The 15,609-nt window shown below is 37.2% G+C and overlaps 2 protein-coding genes across 2 annotated transcripts; both read right to left on the minus strand.

The window, feature by feature from the left end:
* Positions 1–5,885: 5,885 nt before the first annotated feature.
* Positions 5,886–7,783, minus strand: LOC132312155 (nematode resistance protein-like HSPRO2). Its single transcript, XM_059810411.1, has one exon. The coding sequence runs from the start codon at positions 7,581–7,583 to the stop codon at positions 6,159–6,161; it is 1,425 nt and encodes a 474-aa protein (XP_059666394.1). The 5' UTR covers positions 7,584–7,783; the 3' UTR covers positions 5,886–6,158.
* Positions 7,784–12,325: 4,542 nt separating this feature from the next.
* Positions 12,326–13,368, minus strand: LOC132314377 (uncharacterized). The gene is made up of 3 exons (XM_059813251.1): positions 12,991–13,368; positions 12,745–12,874; positions 12,326–12,639 (listed from the first exon to the last, which is right to left on the minus strand). The coding sequence occupies exons 1-3, from the start codon at positions 13,366–13,368 to the stop codon at positions 12,326–12,328; spliced, it is 822 nt and encodes a 273-aa protein (XP_059669234.1).
* Between the last annotated feature and the right edge of the window lie 2,241 nt (positions 13,369–15,609).

Consider the following 15,609-nt stretch of genomic DNA (forward strand, 5'->3'; position numbering starts at 1 on the left):
AGGCAAAATAATTGGCTGAGCTCAAACACTACTGTGAGCGAGCCCACACTGGATTAGCTCACTTGAGCTCACACAAATGCACCCACACCAGATTAGCTCACTTGAGCTCACATGTATGCACCCACACCAGATCAATATTCTGTTGACCAAACCTAATCCATGGTCCAGATTCACATGCGAACCTAGTTTCCATGATCTCTAGCACACTGGATCAACTCACTTATACTAAAATAAACCAAGGGCCCATATCAGCGTATGTACCTTATTCCTATACACATGCAAATACAGAATCCTACTCTGATAAATCAGGACTAATCTATGGTCTAGATGTGGGCGCACTGAAAGCTTGTATGCCACGCCACACCGGATCACGTCCCTTAATGAAGGCGCCGCTTTCTACAGAAGCTCTACAGAAGCGTTTTATATATATATATAATTACCAAATAAAATACAAAATTAAACATAATAAATTCCTAAAAATTATAGAAAAATACCAGAAAATTCTAGAAAATTACAGAGAATTTCTAGAAATTCTATAAACCCTAAATAACCTTTTTGGGTCACAGATCAAGCATAGCAGTTGTTTTAAATATATATAACCTATATATATAATTAATATCCAACAATTCTAAAAAAATAAAATAATAATAAATCATGTTTTTAGTACTACAATTTAACCTTAATTTAATCAAATAAAATTAACTTAATACTTTTGATTAAATCCGTTCTAACCATAGTTTAAATTAATAATTTAATTAAAGCCTTGATATTAAAGGTGAAAAACTTATGGGTCCTAAGAGTAGAGTTAGAAAAGAACTTGCCTGAAGGTTTCGAAACGAAACCGGCGCTTTAAGTTTTAATTGTCTCTTTCAATTCCAGCGTTTTCTTTCTTTAATCCAGCTTCCTCTTTGTCAGCCTCCTCCTCTTCTCTCTCTACTTCTCTTATTTTTCTAACGTGCCAACCTTTAACCCTAAAGCCTTATGTGTATATTTATACACATAAAAAATCAAATCATAGTCTAACTAGGACTCTCAAATAAAATAATAATCTTTAAATAATATATATCTATAAACATATATTATATTACATGTATATATATATACCTTCCATAATTAACCCATTGGTTAATTAAATTATATATACCTATATTTATCAATATATATATATATATATCTTTCCATAACAATTATTAATTAATTATATTTATATATATTTATAATTAAAACAAAAATGATTATTTAAATAATTAAATAACCATGGGCTTTTATTAATTAACCCAATAAGGCTTCATACAAGCCCAAGACCACATCTTTTGGTCCAACTTCCCTTAAGCCCAAATCTAATTAATTTAAATAAACCAAATAATTAAATAAACACTTAAATAATAAAAAATAAAAAAAAACTAAAAACTAATTACACTAAGCACATAAACAAAATAATAAATTACAATCAAGTCACACCATACCAATAAATCAACACGTCAACAATTCAAACAACAATTAAACACACACACAACAATCATCATATTAATAATTCACAAAATATAAATAAAATAAAATAATTAATCTAAGCACTCAATAAAACAAATCAATTAAAAATTAAAATAAACGCAATTAATTCAAATTAAATCAAATAAATCATTTAAAAATAAAATAAAAGTAATTAATTCCAATTAATAAATACTTTAAAATATCGGGGTATTACATTATATAACTATTTATACATATGTGTATCACTGTTTATTAAACTTAAAACTTTATTAGATTTGGTTTTGATCAGAGATGATCTACTTATTGGTTTTCATATGTTTGGTAGAAAGAACTTGCTCGTAGGGTTTAACCCACGATTTATTTTTCAGGTTATTAGAGGTTCCAGTCTCGAGGTTGAGGATCCACAGCTGGGAGACTGTCATTCATCTATTCATCCAGTGTATTTTTTTTTTAAGTAGTATTAAATTATTGGGTAATGTTTTAAGGGGTCTTTGAGTTATGGGATTCCCGAGTTGTAATTGTTGGAGAATCATTAATTAATTTTTATTTATTAGTTTTTCTTCAGCATATTATTTATTATTTTATTTTATTTTGTACTATGTGCTTGTTTGAAATACTTTAATTGTTTTGATATTCCCCTGATTTTGTGCGCGGATTTGATCACCCCGTATTCCGAAATTAGGGGGTGTTACAGTTTCTCGCATGCATTACTCTCGATCTGGATTACGTGAGTAATCCTGGAGATTTAGGAGTCAGAAGGGTCTAATCCTTTCCTCGAGCCTTGTTCTACATTGCCATGTCACTTCTCCCTTAATTAGGGGCATTAAATGTTGCTTGGTCGTCGGTTGGTCAAGCCTGACACAGCATTAAATGTGATTTTAAGGTTTGCTGTCATGACATATATAATCCTATCATCTTGCTAATTGGGTTGTGCTGAGAGCGAAGGCACCTCTTGACTTCTCATCCACCAATCCAAGATCCTCCTAAGTTTCCCAAACATAGATCCCCTGTAGCTGCGAAGGCCCTACCTTCGTTTCGTGCTATACACGATCTTCTAATAGCGAGTCCCTTGGGGCTCCAGTCTTTCAAAGTGATGTTGCCTGGCGCAACACCAAGGCTTGAGATATTCAAGAGTTAGTCCCTCGAGGCATGATGGGCCTGGAGCAGCACTAGAGCTTAGGGCACTCGAGGATTGGTTCATCGAGGCTTGATGGGCCTGGAGCGACGCCAAGGCTTAGGATGCTTGAAGTTTGATTTTTCGAGGCTTGATGGGCCTGGATCGACGCCAGGACTTAGGGTGCTCGAAGTTTGATCCTTCGAGGCTTGATGGGCTTGGAGCGATGCCAGGGCTTAAGGTGCTCGAAGTTTGATCTTTCGAGACTTGATGGGTCTGAATCGACACCAGGGCTTAGGGTGCTCGAAATTTGATTTTTCGAGGCTTGATGAGCCTAGAGCGATGCCAAGGCTTAGAGTGCTCGAAATTTGATCTTTCGAAACTTGATGGGCCTGGAGCGATGCCAGGGCTTAGGGTGCTCGAAGTTTGATCTTTCGAGACTTAGTGGGCCTGGAGCGATGCCAGGGCTTAGGATGCTTGAGGGTTGATTCCTCGAGGCTTAATAGGCTTGGAGCGATGCCAGGGCTTAAGTGCTCGAAGTTTGATCTTTCGAGACTTGGTAGGCTTAGAGCGATGCCAGGGCTTAGGATGCTCGAGGATTCATTACTCGAGGCTTAATGAGCCTGGAGCGATACTAGGGCTTATGGTGCTCGAAGGTTGGTCCTTCGAGACTTTTGACTTTTCAAATCGCTACGGGGGATTTGGTTACCGTTGTTCTGACTTGCCAACATGCCATGTCAGCCTTCAATAAATGACACTCAAAGCTTTAAACAAATAAAATTAAAATAGTTGCTGGTAAAGAAAAGGAAAAACCATCATAATAAAATGTTTGATCTAATATTAACAGCTTTCAACAGCTAAGTTTCAAGTTGATAATCTTCAAGCCTTTGCAACAAATCACAATCACCCAACACAACTTAGTACATGAAAAAAAAAAAAAAAAAAAAAAAAAAAAACACCACAACTTAGTACACAAAAATCAAAACCCATTATTAGGAAGACCAATTGGTGGTGGTCAAGGGCGGATTCAACATTTCTGAATGGGGTGGGTTAACTTTGAATTGGGCTAATTTAGGCTGAGCTGCCATTACTAATTTTTTTTTTTTTTTTTTTTGTGTGCTAAAGCCCACCTTCGCCCACCCCTGAATCCGTCTTTTTTCTTTTTTTTTTTGGTGGGCTTCAGCCCACCTTCGTCCACCCCTGGATCCGCCTTTGGTAGTGTTTGAACCAATGAAATAGAACAAAATTACAGTTCTAATACAATGCATTTAACAAGCTTATATAGATTCATATTGAATACGAAATTAAAAAATAGTTATATGGGTGTTATTTGCTCACATTGGTTTGGTTTTTCACAATAATGTATGGTTGAAAGATGTTTATCACAAAACAACTTCAAGTATCAGTCTATAATACCAGATTTGGGACTTAAAAATTAATTTAAATATCAGTATAAACATAAAATAAAATAAAATAAAAAGAGTGTTATTTCTCTCTCCCGAAAACAACCATTGATGAGTAAATAAGTATTCTTTCGCAAAAGGATAAGTACTGCTACTTGCTTGATGATGAAATGAAGAAAAATAACTCATGGAAAAATTGAAAAATTGCTTTAAACTCAGTTAGTGATTATTATTATTATTCCTTGGGTCTCAATTCGTTATTGTGAATTCTGAAACTTTCTGGTATGTTCTATTTCAGTGTGGATGAATGAGGTGGGGGCGGCCGGTGGGTTGTACATGCTGGTGGAGTCAGCAACTGCTGCTATTGGTTTGGGAGTTGGACGGTGGTGGAATCCACAACTGGTTTGGGTGGTGGTGGAACACGTGGTCGTAGGCTTTCATGGTGAGATCGATCTTTCATGCGTTACTTCCTTCCACTTATTCATTTACTTCCTTTCCTGCACCAACTCAATTTCACTTTGATATATATAAGTTTTTCAAAAGTTATAAAATTGCCATCCTCAGAATTTTCAAAATCTCTTCTAGTCTTCCCAAAAATTACAATTTAGTAAGTGGAAGGTGATATATATACATTACACTTTTGTATAATTCATTTCACTTGTTTTGCTTTTTCTTTTTAAAAAAAATGACATAATTATCTTCCAAAGCGGCAAAGCACACTCACTCCACAATTGTATTTAAATAAAAAATAAAAAAAAATTACACTCTAGATGGTAATTGGACATTTTCTTTTCAAGTGGATAGCAAAAAGACACATTAAGGTGCGAATAATAAATTATTAAATAATGGCTATTTAGTAGCAAGTAATGCTTGAGAATTGAGAATAAATTTTTGGTTACTTTATTAACCATGACCTGAAAAATTATGCACTCACTATGGAGCCAGTGCCTAAATGGTCTCAATCTATTCATATTGGATGCAACTAATGATCTCATAATGCCTGTATTTGTCAGTCATAATACCAACAAGGCATATTACAAATTAATCGGGCTACAATAGAAGCTGAAAAATTCATAAGAATCGGGCATTATAAGTTATCGTAAATCAAAATTATATTCAAATTCACATGTAATTTTATCTTATATCAAATAACATGTGTCAAATTTATTTCATTTCAATTTAAGTTTAGGTCAATTTTTAATCCCATTATTTAATAGGCCTAAATTTTGAAAGGGTTAGCTTTGCTCCTAATGCTTGCATATGATATATTTAAGGTAAGGTATTCTTCAATCAAGTTCATATTGAGCAATTAATATTCAATTAGGATTATTAGATGCTTAAACTTAGAGCCGTATTTTTTATCACATTAAATTCGAATTTTAGGAGAAATTATTCAAGCCTTGAATTAAGTTTACACTGAATTTATTAAGAAAAAGTGAACAAATTACATGAGACTATCTCATAAAAAGAAATCATACCTTAGGGCTCCGTTTATTTCGACATAATTCATTTTTTAGGTAAAATATTTTTTTTATTTACACTTTTTTGTATTTGACAAAAGTCTAAGTCAAGGTAAAAACCTTCGGGCGGGGTCTATAAAATAATTTATAAAAAATTGATAGAATAAATTATTTTTGTAAAATTTTAATATATTTTTCTTTCATAAATATTTTACAACAATCAAACGTCATAATATTTTACCACAATCAAACGTCAGATACATCCAAACAAATGAAGCTTACATGTTATGAAGTTATTTTATTTTATTTTTTATTTAGAATTATCGTTGTTCCAATCTCATTGTGCAAATTTTTAGTTGGTCAAAAACCTAGCATCCCTAAATTTAAAAAAGAAAAAAGAATGACCAAAAACAATCATCGATAAAAGAATTAACTACGGAGTATAATTTATAAGAATGATTTAGAAAATTTTACAAAAAAATATCTTATACAATAATTCAGTATACAGAATATCTAACCTCCAAAAATTAATATGACTTCGTAATTCTCTGTGTGGAACTTAACCTGACCTTCGAGTATTAATCCTCACCTTTCACAAACTCGCATAGACTTGACTCACCAACAAGAGAGTACAACGAGTTAACTCACATATCCAATTCCGAGTCACAATGCACTTCTTATATTTATATCTCATTTCTGAGTCTTTGTTCGTCTCTCAGTACTGTATTCTCCATATTCGTGACTCCAATAATCTCCCAGGAACGTTTTTGCAGCGTCAAGACTCGGATAATACGTTGGTTCCAGAAAGATCTGAGACAGAGAATCGTTCGAATCGAGACTCACATAAGCTTGATTACCTTTGGCCTCCAAACTCCCCATGACGATCACAAGCAATTGTTTATACGAGTAGTAGAACTTCTTCAATGCCGATTCAATCGCCTGTAATGCCTGAAGCAAGTGAATCTTCTCGAAACCAGTCTTTTCGCGGTAAAGCTTCATCGCAGCTTCTTGAATTCTCGGACCTCCTTTCGGATCCACCTCCACGTTCAATATGTACGGAATTTTGTGCCTGAGATTCTTCGAGAGCTTCGTGATCTCGACGAGTCCTCGCGATCGGAAGCAGAACGATTCCGACTCGGCCGATGCTTTGATCGCGAGCTGGTTCTTCAATCGGAGAAAATCGTCTGGATCCATCAGCAAATGGAGGTCTTCAATCTCAGCAAGAAGTTTCCAGATCGTTTCGAGTAAGAAGCAATCGATTGAAGCTCTTTCGAAGTCTCTGCAATCGATTCTCTCTCCGATTCGTCCGAGAAGCTGTTGTGCTACGTAGATCCACGATTCGATGATCTGATGTGTTGTGTAGAGCGTTTGATTTTCATGATTATCAAGATTTATGTGATCTGATGGAGTTTTCTTCAGAGAATGAAGCTCCGATGGTTTGCAGATCAGATCGTAATCGAGATTCGGCTTGCCGGTGAGGTTCGGCTCGCCTAAACCTAGCGTGTACGGACACCTTATCATCTCGCACTCGATGGAGTACTGGATTTTTCGTGCAATGTCTTCCGATTTCTGCCACGTGGCCAGCCGTGGTAGCAGGCTTGCCTCGCTGCTTCGGCTCACCACCGTCGTCTCTCCGTCGAGTTTCCACACCTCCGCCGAGCTCCCGCCACGAGCTATAACGCCTCCCGACGAGCTGAGATCAACGATCGGCACAGTTCCTCCTGACCGGCCGTCGTCGCAGAGGAGAGCTATAAGATGAACCTGGCTCGTCGTGAGAGACTCGAGCCTCCGACTCCACTCTCGCCGGTTCGCGTACGGTCTCGGATCAGACAAAACGGTGGGGACGAAGCGGAACGTGATTTCGAGAGCTTGCAATGCTGGTTTGAGAATGGACTCGTCGTTCCAATTCGGAAACTCCTTGTAACTCCATAGCTGCTTGAGCTCTGGAAGACGAAAGTATTGCTCGTAAGCCGAGCACGCCGAATCGGACGCCGGCGACAAATCGGTGGCTCGAAATGGAGATGGTACCGAAATTCTCAGCTTATCTGAGAGTCTGGGCGATTTATTGGGCATATCGGAGTGCACCATCTTGGTTTTCAAATCTAAATCCACCATATCTGGGAGATAGATACAAAGGGTGTATGTGTGTGTAAATATTGTTCTTGGTGTGTTTAATTTGGAAGTAAAGAGAGACAGAGATATGTATATATAGGGTGGGTGTTACGGATGAGGAACAGAGGAAAGGAGTGTAAAACGAAGAACGAGGAATTTGGAAGTCGCGGCGGTGAGGAAAATTTAAACAATTATTTTTTATTCTTTTCATAAATAGTAAATACTTTAAGGAAAAGAAAACGGATTGGAGGAGCCCATTAGAGCTTATCCATATACGGATATATTTAGACCAAACATGGTAGGTCCAATTATGTATTTTAAAATTTTTCAAAAAGAAACAAAAACTAGGTCAACAAATTGGACTCTCTTAAATTTTAAAAATAAAAAAAAGTTATTGTTTTTTAGTTCATAAGTCTTTGCTTTAATTTTTGAGAAAAAGAAAATAGACATTAAAAATTAAAAAAAATTATGTCAAGAAGACCGAACACATTGAGCGGTCATCCTACATAAATGTAATAGAATGTTTATTTATTTATTTATTTTTGAATTCTCAAAAGAGAGAAAATGGACATTATCATACTTGATTCTTTTGGGCACTTCAAGGACCCAAATCAATCTAATTATTTATTATTGAATCTCATGAGATGATTACATATTTAAATAAATTTATGATTTATGGTCTCCCTTGTCCCAAAGGTCTATATGACTCGGAGACTCCAAATGTGCCCGTGTTTTGTGGGAAGACAGCAGCAAACTTTGAATTGATATTTCTCGGCGTTAATTGATATGGAATGATGGAGCAATGTTTTAAAATGTCTCCCAAAAGGCATAGAGTGTTTATCCTAATGGTTCGTTGAACCCTTTTCTTTTTTTTTCTTTTTTTTTCGAGTAGCGAATCAATTAAAGAAAAATGCTTTATGATAACATTTGGTAACTGAACATCAATTCTTTTCATCACTTCACACGCTCTTTGAAAAGAGATTTTAGTTTAAGACAAAGTTTTATACCATATGTTGCAAAAGCAAAAATATGAAGATGCATAGGAACAAATTTGAAATTCTAGAAAAACATCATTGATAGATTGAATTTATAAGATAAAATTTGAATAAGAAAATCAAATATAGAATTAAAAATTGAAAGTTCTTATTCTATAATTATAAATTATTCTTAATTCAAAGCAGAATTAGTCTTCGAAATAAATTTTAGATATTTTGGAAAAAGTGGAGAATTGAATTACATAGACAAAGTCTCTTCATAGCTAATAGAGATTGAGACGTTGAAACCTTTTGAGAAGGCAATAGGCGGAATCTAGAATCCTCCATTCTTCACTTTTGTATTTGGAAAACCAAAGTCGTGTACGAGGAATATTCAAAATTACCAAAAAGGACTCGGTTTTGTTTTGGATAAGTGTCTGTTTGGTTCAAACAATTCCGTCTTCTGGCGGCCAAACACTCACAAAACCATGGACTCAATCTCCGCGTTTACCGCTCAATTGCGCTGATCCCCATCTCGTCGGCTTCCCACGTGTCATCTACTGATTGGGTTTCAGAATAAACACTGGGCATTGTGGCTTCCAACTAAGCAAATCACTCTTCTTTTCTCTCACCAGCTAATCACGCGACCGAGCTCGTGACCTGCCCCTCTCAAGTAGTTTCGAGAATTGTACACGTGGCTGGACTGGTCACGTGGACCACCAACTCCCACCAGTGGGATATAGATGGAGGAGGCATGTGATTGGCTGGACGGTGCCAGGTTAGCAACTGAGATATGCCAGGTGGTGGTTACCGTTGGACCTGCTACAGTTTTGTTTGGCTTACAAGTCTGGATAGAGAGAGTGGGTACGTCACCTTTTTCAACTGTTCACAAAGCTGCTGTTAATTCACGTCGACCACCACCCCATTATTGTAGTCGAATCCTAATCCTCTCACTGCATTTTTTTTTTATTATAAAATTTTAAGCAAATTGTATAAATGAAAAAAGGATTGCAAAAGAGGCTTTGGCCAAAACAGCCCTGAAAGAGAGCAAACATGGCCTATAGGCAACCAACCTTAGCTATGAAAAGCTAAACCAAAGCTAAAGCCCAACCCAATAACAAAAGATCTTCAGATAACAGTTGAAGCCGTTAGTAGATGATCAACACAGTTCCGGTGAACAAACCCTACAATGAGAGAAATTCTCTCTCCATTCTCAGTCTGGTGGCCTCGGCGATGGTCTGCAAGAAGAGGGGGAGTGTAACGACCCACTCCACCATATGGTATGATATTGTCCGCTTTGGGCCTGAGCTCGCACGGTTTTGTTCTTGAGCTTCACCCCAAAAGGCCTCATACCAATTAGAGGTGACTCTTATCTCGTATTAAGATTTGACATGACTTTCCTTACACAACCACAACTTTACAATAAAAAATAATTAAATAAAGAAGTGGATGAAAACCACCCTCTAATTTATTAAATCGATACAACCATAATATCAAACAACCTTGTCAAAAATAATCCATGATAACCGGACAAAATGAACTAACTCTCAAAAAAAAAATATCGTCATTCTTATTACAATGCGAAAATTGAACTAAACCAAAGAATGCGACAAACAAGCCAAAATCCATCACCATCATGTAATCCCATCACGTTCCTACTCAACGTGTACCTGAAATGTGATAATGGGGTGAGCTCACAAGCTCAGTAATAAATGCTAAACACAATCATCGTTCAGCAAATTAACCTTACCTTATATTCATGTATATATAAGCAACTCAAATAAGTTCATTATTCAAATGTGTATAACCCAGTTAATTATAAACTTAATAAATAACCATATTTTATTTTTAATAAATCGGCATATCTCACATGAGCCCCGGGCTCCCGTCCAATAAAATGGTGTGAGTCGTATAGTCCCTGACTACCAAAAACACACGTGTGCCTGGATTGTACGTCTACTTCCCAGATGATCCCTGATCACGTCCACACAATAAGGGCTCATTAGACCCATGGCCATAACAAAAGGGTAGTGCACTCCCAAATAGGTAGGTCCCTGACCATACCCACGAGTCATAATAGGGTCGGTCCCTGACTACCCTCCGACTAATCCAAACTCATCATTATTAACTATGGTGAATTATGATAGACATTATTAATTAATAATTTAAATTAATAAGCAATACTCCCGAACACACTTTTAATTTAAAACAAAACCCTAAAGACCCAACTAGTGGGAGTACAGAAATTCTGGACACGCTCTAATATTATATATAAATCCCTGTAACATTTTTGAGTCAAACCTTTAATAATTTTTCCGTACTCTCCATTAATTGTTTTTTTTTTCAAATTTTAATTTGGTTAAATTATCTAAACAGTATCTAAAAACAGGATTTCATCACAATTTATTTCAATATGCTTACACAGAGTAATATAGAACTTCCTGTAATTTTGAAATATGATCACTATTTTTCTTTCCTAATTTAATTAAATCAAGATCACTTAAAAGAAAATAATTAAAAATAATATTGAATCTCTATGGACACAACAGTGAACCCAAAATAACAGATTTAGAAAGTGACATGGAAACCCAGTTAAAAACGCATATGGGTCTCCTCTCTCATTCACTTGTCCCTTGACTGCGAGTGGTTACACAAACCCACTACATCACCATCATCCGAATATGATTCCCAATAAGCTATTAGCAATTAATTATGGAAATCTATAGTTACATCTAATCTAACCCACTAGCAGGCCCACAAGAAGTTACTGGAGTCATTCTAAATAAAATTACTTATATAAGAGGTCTGACATGCATATATACGTACATAAATATTCATATATATATATATATATATTTGCACCTTCACAGTACTCCAACAAAGTTAACAGAGCAGGTTCACGCCTCTAAATTCCATGATATGCTTCCACAAATCTCCTTAGTTCTTCAACCATATATGCCACATATATTATATCACATATATACCAATAGATCATAACAGGAACCCATCTATAATAATCATTGAAATCCTTTGAATGGAAATTGTACATTGCATTATGTAAAACTTTAAATTCAACTTACCAATAATAACATGCCTAGACTAAACCATCCTAACTAAATCCTTGATTTTGAGTTCTATGATCAAACTTAATTTAATTATTTAGAACAAATAATTTCTTTTATTGGAACCTAATAATTTAAAAAAACAAGTGCACAGTTGTACTAGTATAATCCTAACTTTAAGAATAATATTTCTACAATTTATTTAAAACACACAAATTAGATTTTTTTTAAGATTTATCATAATCAAGTTTCAAATATATATAAAAATACAATGCAAGATTAACTTGCCTCAAATATCGTTTCACCTTCCTTTTCAGACTCGACTATTGAAATATAATTTCTCCTTCTTCTCTAGGCAATTTCTCAGTCACCGTCTACCTTCTGGCTACCACAGACGTCAACTTTAAATATCACTCTCAATATCTCACGCTTCTCTCTTCTTTTTTTTCTTTTTTTTTTTTTTTTTTTTTTTTTTTGTTTTACAAATAATATCTCTATAGAACTGATACGGCATGAGTTATAAAAGATAATTATAACTGTGGTTGAGATAGTTTAGGATTCCTTTTTGAAATTTAAATTTTAAAAACTTTAATATCTTTAATTTAACATTCAAATAATAAATAATAAATAATAAAATATAATATACGAAATTTAAGGGTTTTACATCTACCCACCTAAAAAGAAATTTCGTCCTCGAAATTTGCATACCTTATTCGAAGAGTTGTGGGTACTTTTCCTTCATTTCTGACTCTAGCTCCCAAGTAGCCTCTCTCTCGTCCTGATGATTCCACTGCACCTTCACCAAAGGTATCTCTGCCCGCCTCAACTGTTTCACCATACTGTCAACAATGCGAACAGGCATCTCAACATAGGTTGCATTAGGACGAATCTGGACCTCTGTGCAGTCAATGGCCTGAGTTTCATCCCTCAAGCACCTCCTCAACATGGAGACATGGAAAACATCATGAACAGTAGATAGTCTGGGTGGTAAAGCTAATCTATACGCCACCTCCCCAATCCTCTCTGTGATCTCAAAAGGTCCAATGAATCGAGGAGCTAACTTCCCTTTCTTCCTGCCAAATCTCGTAACCCCCTTTATTGGTGATACTTTCAAGAACACCAAGTCACCCATACTAAACTCCAAAGCATGACGGCGTCGATCTGCATAGCTCTTCTGTCGACTCTGAGCTGTGCGAAGTCGATCTCGAATGATGGCAACCTTCTCCGTAGTCTCTTGCACCAACTCTGGCCCCAAAAACTACCATCACCAACCTCAGCCCAACATACAGGTGAACAACAAGGTCTACCATAAAGTGGCTCATATGGTGCCATGCAGATACTAGCCTAATAGCTATTATTATAAGCGAACTCAACCAATGGAATGTGATCCTCCCAACTGCCCCGAAAATCTAGCACACAAGCACGAAGCATATCCTCCAACACCTGAATGACCCTCTCGGACTGGCCATCGGTCTGAGGATGAAAAGCAGTACTCAAACTCAAAGGAATACCAAAAGCTGCTTGGAAACTACTCCAAAATCGAGATGAAAAACGAGGATCACGATCTGAGACAATAGACACCGGCACTCCATGAAGCTTAACTATGTCTCTAATGTAGATCTTACACAATTCCTTTACAGTATCAGTAGCTCGAATGGGTAGAAAATGAGCTGATTTAGTCAATCGGTCCACTATCACCCACACTATCTCATGGTTATGTATCGACCTCGGTAACCCCACAACAAAATCCATCGTCACATGCTCCCATTTCCACTCAGGCACAGGCAAAGGCTGTAATAGTCCTGCTGGTCTCTGGTGCTCAGCCTTCACTCGCTAACAAGTGAGACATCTAGATACAAACTCTGCCACATCACGTTTCATGCCTTCCCACCAGAACTGCCTCTTAAGATCATAATACATCTTAGTGCCACCTGGGTGCACTGTGTACCTAGAATGATGTGCCTCCTCTAAAATCTCTCTCTTGAGATCTGCTAAGTCTGGAACACATAGCCTACCTCGAAATCTCATACCACCATCAGCTCCATACGCCCAGTCAACCCACATCGCCTGGGTGCGAGAGACACTGTCAAGCTACCACACTGGCGAGCTACGGGTGCACAATCCCACATCGCCTGGGTAGAGGAAAGGTGAAGTACTTATATGTAAGTGTGTCACCTCCAATTGGTATGAGGCCTTTTGGGGTGAAGCCCAAGAGCAAAACCGTACGGGCTCAGGCCCAAAGCGGACAATATCATACCATGTGGTGGAGTGGGTCGTTACAAATGGTATCAGAGCCTGACCCAGCCGGAAGTGTGCCGACGGGGACGTCGGGCCTCCAAGGGGGGTGGATTGTGATGACCCTGTAGGCGGGTGTGCCATGGGCGGGTGCGAGAGATACTGTCAAGCTACCACACTGGCGAGTTACGGGTGCACAGTCCCACATCGCCTGGGTAGAGGAAAGGTGAAGTGCTTATATGTAAGTGTGTCATCTCCAATTGGTATGAGGCCTTTTGGGGTGAAGCCCAAGAGCAAAACCGTGCGGACTCAGGCCCAAAGCGGACAATATCATACCATGTGGTGGAGTGGATCGTTACAAATGGTATCAGAGCCTGACCCAGCCGGAAGTGTGCCGACGGGGACGTCGGGCCTCCAAGGGGGGTGGATTGTGATGACCTTGTGGGCGGGTGTGCCGTGGGCGGGTGCAAGAGACACTGTCAGGTTACCACACTGGCGAGCTACGGGTGCACAAATCCCACATCGCTTGGGTAGAGGAAAGGTGAAGTGCTTATATGTAAGTGCAACATCTCCAATTGGTATGAGGCCTTTTGGGATAAAACCCAAGAGCAAAACCGTGCGGGCTCAGGCCCAAAGCGGACAATATCATACCATGTGGTGGAGTGGGTCGTTACAGGGAGAGATTCCAACTGCTCAGAATCGATCTAGAAGTTGTGCATTCTTTTAGGCAACCCAAACGAAGAAGGGAAGTAATTGAATTACACACTTTAGCTAGAACCCTACTCTGCGTAGATGGATTCCCTTTGAAAATTCAATTGTTTCTTTCTTCCCATGTGTGATACACCACCGCTAAAAGACAGATTTTCCTAAGGGTGTTGATTGGAGAACTTGACCTCCATCTAACACTGGTCCATAAAACCTGTGGTAAATTTTTATTCAGAATAAAGTGTTGTTTTTGAGACGCTATTCAGTCTTTGAAAATGAATGGATAAATGGAAAAAAAAAAAAGAAAAAAAAAAGAAAAAGAGGTGGTAGGCTCTAAATTATGTAGTTTTAGTTTCCTAACAATATTATTAATCAATTGTAAGCACCACAGTACCAATTTATAAAAACAATGGAGATACACAAAATTGTGAAAATTATAGATGAATTAAGAAAGGGAATGGGGTGGAGAGGGAGAAAGGGAACTAAGAAATTTAATTTAATATGTTAATTATCAAAGGAGGAACGGGGTGGAGAGGGAGAATGAAATGGGTAGATGAGGGAGGAGGGGGGTAGGGAAATCAATTTTTTTACAAACAGATTGAAGCATTTGGTATATGGAGCAAAAAATTGGGTTTGTATATGGATTAACCCATTTTCTATAGCCATTTACAAATTGGTATATGGATTAAAAAAATTATCCATGGGCATTTAATTCAATAACAAAAGTCATGTTAGTGATTTCAGAACTGAAAAGTCTTGTGCTATCAGAGGTATCAAAGGAGGTGATCTGCATACCAAAATTAGATGATTTGATGGGTTTAAGAAGCTTCCTATTCCAAAAAAATTCTGAAATGGCTTTAATGATAGATTTCCCCACAATGAGCCAAGCTTTATGGAAGAAAAATGCATTGTAGCCATCAGGACCTGGAGCCTTGTCTTTGTTTAGGGATATAAAACAACTTTGAATTTCTTAGAATGAGGGAGGAGAGTCAATTATGCCATGGAGGTGGATTGGGACTGATTTGGTGATGAATGGGGAGAGGTTAGAGATAT

Source organism: Cornus florida, unplaced genomic scaffold (assembly GCF_030987335.1).
Source record: "Cornus florida cultivar Cherokee Brave unplaced genomic scaffold, ASM3098733v1 CherokeeBrave_3.0.0_Hap2_Chr06, whole genome shotgun sequence".
Lineage (NCBI taxonomy): Eukaryota > Viridiplantae > Streptophyta > Magnoliopsida > Cornales > Cornaceae > Cornus > Cornus florida.

What these genes read in the sequence shown, in the direction of transcription:
- LOC132312155 (XM_059810411.1), bottom strand. Translation starts at nt 7,583, where the DNA reads ATGGTGGATTTAGATTTGAAAACCAAGATGGTGCACTCCGATATGCCC.
- LOC132314377 (XM_059813251.1), bottom strand. Translation starts at nt 13,368, where the DNA reads ATGGATTTTGTTGTGGGGTTACCGAGGTCGATACATAACCATGAGATA. An exon ending in GGGAGGATCACATTCCATTG is followed by an intron (nt 12,875 to 12,990) that starts GTTGAGTTCGCT and finishes TGGTGATGGTAG; the next exon opens with TTTTTGGGGCCAGAGTTGGT. An exon ending in TGCTTTGGAGTTTAGTATGG is followed by an intron (nt 12,640 to 12,744) that starts GTGACTTGGTGT and finishes TTGAGATCACAG; the next exon opens with AGAGGATTGGGGAGGTGGCG.